The sequence below is a fragment of the Bufo bufo genome, chromosome 1, assembly GCF_905171765.1.
Source record: "Bufo bufo chromosome 1, aBufBuf1.1, whole genome shotgun sequence".
In the NCBI taxonomy this organism is placed as follows: Eukaryota; Metazoa; Chordata; class Amphibia; order Anura; family Bufonidae; genus Bufo; species Bufo bufo.
In genome coordinates this window covers 674345782-674356945 of record NC_053389.1, presented here as the reverse complement: position 1 = coordinate 674356945, position 11164 = coordinate 674345782, and the positions used below count along the sequence as shown (strand labels likewise).

At 40.9% G+C, this 11164-nt stretch overlaps 1 protein-coding gene across 1 annotated transcript; it reads right to left on the bottom strand.

The window, feature by feature from the left end:
- Positions 1-516: 516 nt before the first annotated feature.
- On the bottom strand, positions 517-1461 carry LOC120986644 (olfactory receptor 15-like). The gene has a single exon (XM_040415309.1). The coding sequence runs from the start codon at positions 1459-1461 to the stop codon at positions 517-519; it is 945 nt and encodes a 314-aa protein (XP_040271243.1).
- Positions 1462-11164: the final 9703 nt, after the last annotated feature.

Here is an 11164-nt window from a genome sequence, read left to right as displayed (position 1 = left end):
TTGAATGGGTCCGTGAACCGTTGTCCGTCAAAAAAATAGGACAGGTCATATTTTTTTGACGGACAGGAAACACGGATCACGGATGCGGCTGCAAAACGGTGCATTTTCCAATTTTTGCACGGACCGATTGAAAGTCAATGGGTCCGCGAAAAAAAACTGAAAACGGCACAACGGCCACGGATGCACACAACGGTCGTGTGCATGAGGCCTAACTGGTCTGAAGCTTTTTCTGATACCTGGCAGTATTTATTTCAGCAATTTTTTCTGCATTAGCTCTTCTGTGGGATGAGTCCAGACAGGTTTCACTCTCCACACAGATCGATTAGTCTTGGCCACTCAAGACCCTGATGCCAAGTCACTGGTTGAACTTCCTAGGACTACGTAGGTAATACCCACTCCTCACCAGGAAGATCCCACCAGATCTGCCATTTTGGAGGTGCTCTCACCCAGTCATGTAACAGTCACAATTTGGCCCTTGTCAAAGTGGTTGTTGACCGGGCAGATAAGAGGAAATCATCACTTGTGCCATAACACAATCTTCTTTCCTGTGGTTTCTATCAGCGCTAATTTTACATCTTTGTTTCTTAAAGTGTAAATCAGAGGATTTAGCATTGGGGTTATGACACTATAGAACAAGGTGGCCATTTTGTCTTGGCTCAAAACATGAATCCTGCCGGGTCTCAAATAGATTAATAAAATTGTGCCATAAAATAATGCAACCACAATAACATGTGACACACAAGTGGAAAAGGCTTTTCTTCTCCCAGTAGTTGTACGAATCTTCATTATGCTGGAAATGATATTGACATATGTAATTAAGATGACAAAAAACGGGATGACTGCTATCACTATAGCCCAGAAGAAAAGGACAGTCTTATTAAGAGATGTATCTGCACAAGCCAGCTCTAGCAATGTGGGCACCTCACAGAAAAAATGGTCAACTACATTCGCCCCACAAAAAGGTAACTGTAATGTATACACTGTGTTTACTACTGAGTTAATTAAGCCTGCAAACCAAGAGGCAGCCGCCATCTTAATGCATAAGGTGGGATGCATGATATTAGTGTAATGTAAGGGGCTGCATATAGCCACATACCGGTCATAGGCCATTGATAACAACAGGCAACACTCTGTCCCTCCTAGAGTCATATGGATGAACATTTGGGTTACACAACCATTATGAGATATGGTTTTCTTCACTGATAGGAAGTTAATGAGCATCTTAGGAACTACACATGAAGTATACCAGATGTCCAAAAAGGAGAGATTTCTCAAAAAGAAGTACATTGGAGTGTGGAGTCGAGGGTTTGTACTACTGATCCAGATAATTACTATGTTACCAATTAGAGAAACAATGTAACATGTCAGGAATACAATAAATAGCAATATCTGCAGGTCTTGTCTGCTGGTTAGTCCTAGAAGGATGAACTCGACCACCGTGGTGAAATTCCCTGTGACCATTTCACGAGCTGATGTTGAATATTATATCAATGACACAATGCTGCAATGACAATTTACAATGACAGTTTACAATACTATTACTAAAAATAAAATATTTAAAAAGGAATTATTAGGGTCTATTCACACGTCCGCATTTTGTAATCCGCATCCGTTTCGCAAAATTGCAGAACAGATGCGGACTCATTCATTTCAATGGCACTGCAAAAAATGCAGACAGCATTCAGTGTGCTGTCCACATCCGTAGTTCCGTTCTGTTATGCGGATCTGCACAAAAAATAGAGCATGTCCTAGTATAGTCCACACATTGCGGTCCGTGGTCCCATTGTAGTCAATGGGTCTGCAAAAATGCGGATGACATGCGCAAAGCTGCAATATGTCATCCGCATGTCATCTGCAATTGCGGATCCGCAGGAAATAGAGAAAAATAGTCCTGCTCTCTGTGACATTCAGAACCCAGGAAAGCAGAGTATAGAAAAGCAGAAAACATAGTACAGTCTTTAAAAATGTCCTCTTTTGATGTAGAAAAATTGATAGTACTCATACAGGAGAGCCCATCCTTATGGGACACCCAGTCAGAGGTGTATCATGACTGTGTCCAAAAGGACCGGTCATGGGAGGAGATAGCCACACAATTAGTACCCACAACGTGGTCTTCAGCTTCTGCACAGAAAAAAGAAATTTGTAAGTACATCAATTTATTAAAATGTATAATGTGTATTTTAAAGAATTGCTTCATACTTATGGTCCGTGAGTGGGCCATATGTCCTGAAACAGCATAGATAGTGTACATTTGAGTGATACAGTAGTTTATATGCTCATTTTCACATATTCTATGCTTCTTCATGACATCTGCCCACTCACTTTAGTGTATATATTGTAAATTGCACTGAACAAAAATATAAACGCAACACTTCGGTTTTGCTCCCATTTTTCATGAGCTGAACTCAAAGATCTGAAACATTTTCTACATACACAAAAGACCCATTACTCTCAAATATTGTTCACAAATCTGTCTAAATCTGTGTTAGTGAGCACTTCTCCTTTGCCGAGATAATCCATCCGACCTCACAGGTGTGGCATATTAAAGTGCTAATTAGATAGAATGAATATTGCACAGGTGTGCCTTAGACTGCCCACAATAAAAGTCCACTCTGAAATGTGCAGTCTGATCACACAGTACAATGCCACAGATGTTGCAATGTTTGAGGGAGCTTGCAATTGGCATGCTGACTGACAGCGGATAGAGTGGCACATGGTGGCGGTGGGGTTATGGTATGGGCAGGCGTATGTTATGGACAACGATCACAGGTGCGTTTTATTGATGACATGGTGTGAACTGCTCCGATGCTCATATCGCAGGGTCTATCTAGGTTAAACTGATGATGTTATATACTTACCTTCTCTGCGTCAAAGTTTATTCTTTGTTGATTGCGGGCCTGATTACGTCTCGTGTTGTCCTTGTTCAAAGCTGAACGCAGACATATCCCTTTTTTTTTTTTTAATGGAACATGTTCGTGTTTAGTTGTGAAGCCATACACAAATTAAAAAAAATATTAAAATGATTAAATTATTTTTTAAGACATAATTAGAAATGAGATATTAGAAGGTATTTACACCAAATTTATAAAAAAAATTGGATTTTACAAAATACCTCAGCCCTCAAGCCCACGTCAAGGGTCCTCATTCTCTTGCGTGACCCTAATCTAAACTAACAACAGGGGATCTAACTAAACTAAGAAAATAAAAAATTTAAAACCAGTTTCCAGCTGAATTCAATGACTCCCACGGATGGTGTCCAACTGCGACGACAATGCCCCCTCAGGACTGCAGATGTAGACATAGAGTTTCCGAACAGCTAGTCCAGCCATTCCAGGGCATCCAGGCTGGCTCAAGTCTAAAATGACAGAAGATGTCATATTTAGGCCTAATTCTGCATCTATGGAAGCATCGTGACATTGACATTGTCCGGATTCATCTGTATGGATGACATGAACACTCAGTATTCTGAAAGTGCCCTCCACATACCGACAGGCGTGAGTCAATAGATAGTTGAAGATGCGCTTCCGGTCATCCAGATCGCATCTAGGGAAGGGCCGTATCAGGTGGGGTGACAATGCAAATACTTCATCTGCCACGATCACAAATGGAGCCGGCGGACCTGCTAATCCGGGTAGTCTTCTTGGCTCTGGCAGGGCAAGCTGGTTTGCCTGAATCCGTTGATCCATTCTGGAAGCACTAAAGATATGGGCGTCTGGAGTGCTCCCGTAGGCCCCGATATCCACAATTACAAACTTGTAGTTACTGTCAGCCAAGGCCATCAGCACTACAGAAAAAAAAAATTGTAATTTAAGTACCGGGACCCTGAGTGTGGCGACTTCTTTACACGAATATGTTTTCCATACCGTGCCCCAATGCAGTTAGGAAACTGCGCAGATTGGTGAAATCCCTCGGCGATACAAAGCCAATCTTCCGCCTTGGGGGTGGGCATCACCACTTCTCTGAGTCGCTGCCAGATTACTTTGCAGATATGACAGACGATCCCAGAGATTGTTGAGATCCCAAGGAGAAACTCAAAATGCAACGATGCAAATGAGTTTCCGGCTGCAAGGAATCTAAAAAAAAAAAGAAAAAAAAATATGTTTTAAGATTCATTTACAAAAGTAAATATTCAATATATACCGTAGTATTCATTAAAATGATAAAATTCACTTACCACAAGGTGACTATCAACCTTTGCTCTGCTGTGATGCTGCACCTCATACTGTCGTCCATGAAAGTCAGGTCATGATGAAGACAGACCAGCAGGTGATCAAATGCTTCCATGGACATACGGCAATAGTTCTTGAACTTGATGGGGTCACGACGCAGCTCGTTATACAAAATATGAAATTGTCCTTTGTAAAGGTGCTGAGCAACAATGGGATGGACCCACTGCAGTCTCCTCTTCCTCCCCGGTTCTTTGTCCAGCATCGCTGACTGCCGTCTGAATCACCAAGAAAGACTCCTGTGAAATAGTACTTCATTCATAAGGTCTTCTGCCTTGATGATCGCTGAGAAATAAGAAGAAAACAATGCCAGCCAAGCAAAGGTTTCCCACACAGCTCTGAACGACATCAAAAGCACAATAAAATGGCGCCTGTAAAATCACATGTCCTCTGTTTTAAACACCATTTTTTTTTTTTTTTTGGTACCCTAGCAACATATATTCCTTCTTCCATTTTATTTGCGGACACACTGAACGAATGCACATTTGTAAAAAAAAAACTGAAGGTTTTTCGGAAACACGGATCTGCAAAAAACGGAATGTAAATCTGGAAAGGAAAAATGCGGATGTGTGAATGGACCCTAAAGGTACAGCTTCAAGGTCAAGTTTCCTGGGGCAGTTTTGTGAGCCAAAAACAGAAGTAAATTTAAAACAGAGAAGTGATATCTGTGCTTTATAGTTTCTGTCCTTTTATGACCCACTACTGATTTTGGCTTCAAAAACTGCATCAGGAAACCTGACTGATAGCCAGAGCAATAGCAAGTTGATTCATTAAAGTGAATTTCTAATGTTGAATTATTTTTATTTTTTTTAATCTAAAATGCCTCAGTATTGATTCATTTTATAATAATATATCTTTATAGTGGTCGGAGCTTTGTACCCTCTCACTGACTACATTGTGGTTTCCAGCAGCTGCCACTAGAGGGAGCATGGAAGCTACTTAAAATGGGTTATTCCACAGCAAGTTCAGAGTATATGGATGTGCACTCAGACAATAAATATGAGGTGCCATATGAGAAGATGGGATCTATCACCACCGCAATATGAATAAAGAAAAATCTCAGCACACTCAAAATATGGTGCAAACTTTATTAGTTTTTATTACGTATATTCACCCAAAACAGTGAAAAACATAAAATCCATGTTCCAAGTAACATAGTAACATAGTAACATAGTTTATAACGCCGAAAAAAGACATCTGTCCATCCAGTTCAGCCTGTTATCCTGCCAGTTGATGCAGAGGAAGGCAAAAAAAAAATATGTGAGGTGGAAGCCAATTTTCCCCACTTAAGGGGAAAAATATTCCTTCCCGACTCCAATCAGGCAATCAGAAAAACTCCTTGGATCAACAACCACTCTCTAGTAGCTATAGCCTGTAATATTATTACGCTCTAGAAATACATCCAGGCCCCTCTTGAACGTTTTTAGTGAACTCAACATCACCACCTCCTCAGGCAGAGAGTTCCATAGTCTCACCGCTCTTACCGTAAAGAATCCTCTTCTATGTTTGTGTACAAACCTTCTTCCCTTCAGACGCAGAGGATGTCCCCTCGTCACAGTCACAGTTCCGGGGGATAAATAGATGATGGGAGAGATCTCTGTACTGACCTCTGATATATTTATATATAGTTATTAGATCTCCCCTCAGTCTTCTTTTTTCTAAAGTGAATAACCCTAATTTTGATAATCTTTCAGGGTACTGTAGTCCACCTATTCCAATTATTACTTTAGTTGCCCTCCTCTGAACGCTCTCCAGCTCTGCTATGTCTGGCTTGTTCACAGGGGCCCAGAACTGTACACAGTACTCCATGTGTGGTCTGACTAGTGATTTGTAAAGTGGCAGGACTATGTTCTCATCACGGGCATCTTATTGGCCTTGGCAGCAGCTGCCTGACACTGGTTTCTTCTACAGCTTAGTTTGCTGTTAACTAAAATTCCTAGGTCCTTTTCCATGTCAGTGTTACCCAGTGTTTTACCATTTAGTATGTACTGGTGACTTGCATTATTCCTTCCCATGTGCATAACCTTACATTTGTCAGTGTTAAACCTCATCTTCCACTTATCTGCCCAAGCCTGTAATCTATCCAGATCCCTCTGTAGCAGTATACTGTCCTCTTCCGTGTTAATTACTTTACACAGTTTAGTGTCATCTGCAAAAATTGATATTTTACTATGCAAGCCTTCTACAAGATCATTAATAAATATATTGAAGAGAATAGGGCCCAATACTGACCCCTGAGGTACTCCACTAGTGACAGTGACCCAATCTGAGTGTGTACCATTAATAACCACCCTCTGTTTTCTATCACTCAGCCAGTTACTTACCCACATACAGACATTTCCCCCCAGTCCAAGCATTCTCATTTTATATACGAACCTTTCATGAAGTACAGTGTCAAATGCTTTGGAGAAGTCCAGATATACAACATCCATTGATTCGCTGATGTCAAGTCTAGAACTTACCTTCTCATAGAAACTGATTAAATTAGTTTGACATGACCGATCCCTCATGAAGCCATACTGATATGGCATTATTTGCTTATTTTCATTGAGGTACTCCAAGATAACATCTCTTAGAAAACCTTCAAACAGTTTACCCATGACAGATGTTAAACTTACCGGCCTATAGTTTCCCGGGTCTGTTTTTGGACCCTTTTTGAATATTCGCACCACATTTACTATGCACCAATCCTGTGGAACACTTCCTGTCAGTATAGCGTCCTTATCAGAAATAAGGGTCTGGCTATGACATTACTTAGTTATCTTAGGATACAGAGGTGTAGGCCACCTGTTCCTGGTGATTTGTCTATTTCAATCTTTTTAAGATGTCGCTGTGCTTCTTCCTGGGTCAGACAGGGCACTTTTAATGGGGTATATACTTTTATATTCTGCATTTCATCTGACATTTTATTTTCCTCAGTGAATACAGTGGAGAACAAAATATTTAATAGCTTTGCTTTCTCCTCATTGCTCTTTGCCACTTCCCCCTCATTACTCTGTAGATCTTTATTCTAACTCTGAAACCAACAGTATTGTCAGCCATTTGGCAGAGTATCCAACTGGTCGCTGTGTCATCTCCATCATCAGTGGAGCCTCAGATGTCAATGTTGTGTCACCTACCGCTCATCTAGGCCCAGTCTATTAGGGAGTGCCTATAGCTGTCAGATAAATAACTGATCCCCTCACAGCTCTGAATAGGATACAGCAGGGATGCTCAACCTGCGGCCCTCCAGCTGTTGTAAAACTACAACTCCCATCATGCCCTGCTGTAGGCTGATAGCTATAGGCTGTCCGGGCATACTAGGAGTTGTAGTTTTGCAACAGCTGGAGGGCTGCAGGTTGGGAATCCCTGGGTTACAGCATTTCATGTTTTTCATTGTAAGACTTTCTAAAACAAAATGTATCTATGAGGTAGACAACAAGGAAGTCATTCTGGATTATTGGTCGGAGACATGCAAATTACTCATGCTGCCCCCTTCATTATAAGCTTAAAGATTTTAAAATTGATGACCCATCCTCAGGATAGGTCATGAATATCAGATAGGTGGGGGTACGACTCCCAGCACCATCACTGACAAGGCCCGGCTCCAGTGGGCTCCGAGATCTTACCAATCCCAGTGACATCCACTGGATAGCGGCTGTGCTTGATATTGTATCTCAGCCCCTTTCACTGAATCGGAATAAATTAGGTCTAGGCCATGTGACCAATGGGTGTAAAATCACTGGCCTAGGAACAGGCAGCGGCACTTACCAGAGCACCATAGCCTTTTCAGACTGCTGATCAGAGGGGATGCCGGGAATTAAACTCCAACTCATTTAAAACTTTGAATTAGTGCTCAGAGAAACCCAGGATTGCACTGATGCATATACAGAACAATGAAAATCTACCAAAGGGTACATGCACTTGACAGTGTCGTTTTTGTGGATTTTCTGAGCTGATTTTTGTGCAGTTTTTTCTGAATTTACATACCAGAATATATATATGTTACTTGTGGGTTTTGTGGCGGATTGGTTCTAGATCTCACCCTTCACATTGCAAAGGCTGAAATCTGCACAAAAATTCCTCACAAAACAATTGACATGCTGCAGATTTTAAAATCTGGTCAATTTCTACATAGTCCACATGAGATTTTGAAAATATATCTACTTAGCTGGTACTGTATTATGATGCACATTTTCTGAACGTAAATTACTGCAAAATCAGTACGTAATACACACCGCTTGTGTATATCCTTAGGGTGCTGTCACACATTCTTTTTTTGGAGATTTATAGGCTTGCAGAAAACAACATGACATTTTAGTAACTTAACTTTAGTAATTTTACTTCTCTTTTCTAGACTTTTCTTTCCCTATAGAGAAGTCTATGGGAAAAGGCTTTAGAAAATGCCATATCACAGGGGCTCAGGCTGGATGATAAATCTGGAGCAGGGACAGACACTTTTCTCTGGCTTTCTTGAGACAGAATTTCACATCAGAATTGTGGAGCAATTTTTGGAACAGAGCATTGCATCTTAGGCCATGCCTCCTTTCACATGAAACCACATCAAATTTTTTTCATAAAGCCATGTATAATTTCTGGACTGGGCGTTGAAACTGCATTCAAATCTGGATGCACCAAATTGTGTAAATTTTTGGTGCAATTTACATTAAAATCTAGGTGCATTAGTAAATGTGGGTCAGTATTTGTAGTGCTTTCTATCATTTTCCATTGTCAACGTGTTACTTCTGGCTACAACATTTTTTCTTGTAAAAAAAAAAAAAAGCCAACAGAGAAATGTTCATTGAATAAAAAACATAGTGTGATATTATCCTATAGAACTAAAACCAAAAGAACAAAAAGTAATTGGCAGTCATCCTATAAAAAATAAGGGCTTCCTAAGACTCTGTTGACTGTTATCAAATTTATTTCAAATTCTCATTTAGTTTTATCAGATTTGATGGCAAAAAAAAGTGCAATTCGGATGGCTATTCTAGCTGTCAAAATGGCGGAAACCATAACAGATTGCCCACTGAAAGTCAGTGGGGTTTGCACCTAGTGAATCTTTAACCCGAGCCCTGACTACTATAAGTATGAACAGACCCTGATGGTAGGAATGTTCATATGCTGGAACCTATGGCCCTATCTGACCTTAAAGGGTCCTGGAAATAGTGTCAGGACAAGAGATGACCTGTTCCTTCCCAGCTAAAGGAACAGGAGACTCCCTCAGGTGTAACACCAAAAGGTAGGGGAAAACCACAAACAAGAAATAGGGAAAAGACACAACTCCAAGGTATGCAGACGAGCAGGAATGAGGAGAACCAGACACCAGCTCTTCACAACCAAAAAGGAGCTATCAACCACATAGCATGATGGGTGAGGCCAGACTAAATAGAAGAGTAGGAATGACCACTTAAGCTACACCTGAGACAAGAGGTGTGGTCATACCCAGCAACAACACAGAAGAGTGAAACCAGAGAGGCTGTCAGATCACATCACGTGCAGCCAGTCTTTTAGATGTTCTGACCCCTGTCACAGGAGAGACCGTGACAGTTGGACTGTTATAAACAGAAGCTTTGTTCAAACTCCTCACCCACAGCGCTCGTCATAGTGCTGTAACTCCCAACATATCCCCTCTCATTTCTGTCTACCACCCTACTCACCCTCTCCATTTTGCAAATTATTTAAGATTAACATCCTCCATAATTTGAACCTCTCACTCCCGTCTTCAAGACATTTCTTAAGCTGCACCACCACTGAAAATAAGGCTAATTCCCGAATGCTTTTGTAATCTCAAGCAGTGTAATCTTGAAGAGAAAGTATTGCTTGTATGAGCACCGAGCTGATCGGTGGGGGTGTGGAGTGTGCAGTCTGACTCCTCCAATCAGATATTAATGACCTATTTTAAAGATAGGTAATCTATATGTACTGGCTGCAGAACCTATTTAAAACACATCTTTTTAGGCAGACTTATCACTTTTCCTAAACTGATTCCTAAACGTCCATTCAGAGATCGCAGCTGCACGCTAATCGTGCAGCTGCAGAGCGGGTTGCCCGCTGTCAGTGACAGCAAGGCAACCCAGAGAGAAGGCAGGGACAATTCCTAGGTATCCCTGCCTTCTAGATTGCTGCATACACAGCGCTCACCGAACGCTGTGCATACAGAGCAGGAAGCGCTATGCGCTTCCTGTTCCGGCCCGGTGGTCATGTGATCGCCGGGGACGGGAGAGTGCAGGAGCTGTCGGGTCTTCTACAGACCTCGATCAGCCCTGCACTGAGGCTGTACAGCGCAGTATACAACTGTACAGCCTCTCTGGGGGGTGTATTTCCCCTGTAACTGGGGCTACTATGTCAGCCCCAGTTACAGGAGAAATCAATAGTGGGGGAAAAAAAAGTTAAATGTCCCCCAGAGGTCTTGTATGAAAAAATAAAAGAATAAATTGTTAAAATAAAAAAATAAAAAAAAGGTTTTACATGTAAAAAAATGTTTTCCCCAAGTATGGAATGTAAAAAAAAGAAGTTAAAAATAGAAAAAATATTTGGTATTGCCGAGTCCGTGACGGTTGGCTCTATAAATATATCACATTATCCACCCAGTCCGATAAACACCATAAAAAAAAAAAGAACTATCAAGAAAAGCCATTTTTGTCACCTTACATTACAAAAAGTGTAACACCAAGTGATCAAAAAGGAATATGTCCCACAAAATGGTACCAATAAAGCCATCACCTCAACCCACCCAAAAAATTTGCCCCTACATAAGAAAATCGCTAAAAAAAATAATAAATATAGCTCTCAGAACATGGACACATTAAAACATCATTTTTTTGTTTAAAAAATGCTATTATTGTGTTAACAGTGAAATAAAAAAAAATATATATACATATTAGGCATCGCCGCATCCGTAACAACCAGCTCTATAAAAATATCACATGACCTAACCCCTTGGATGAACACCGTAA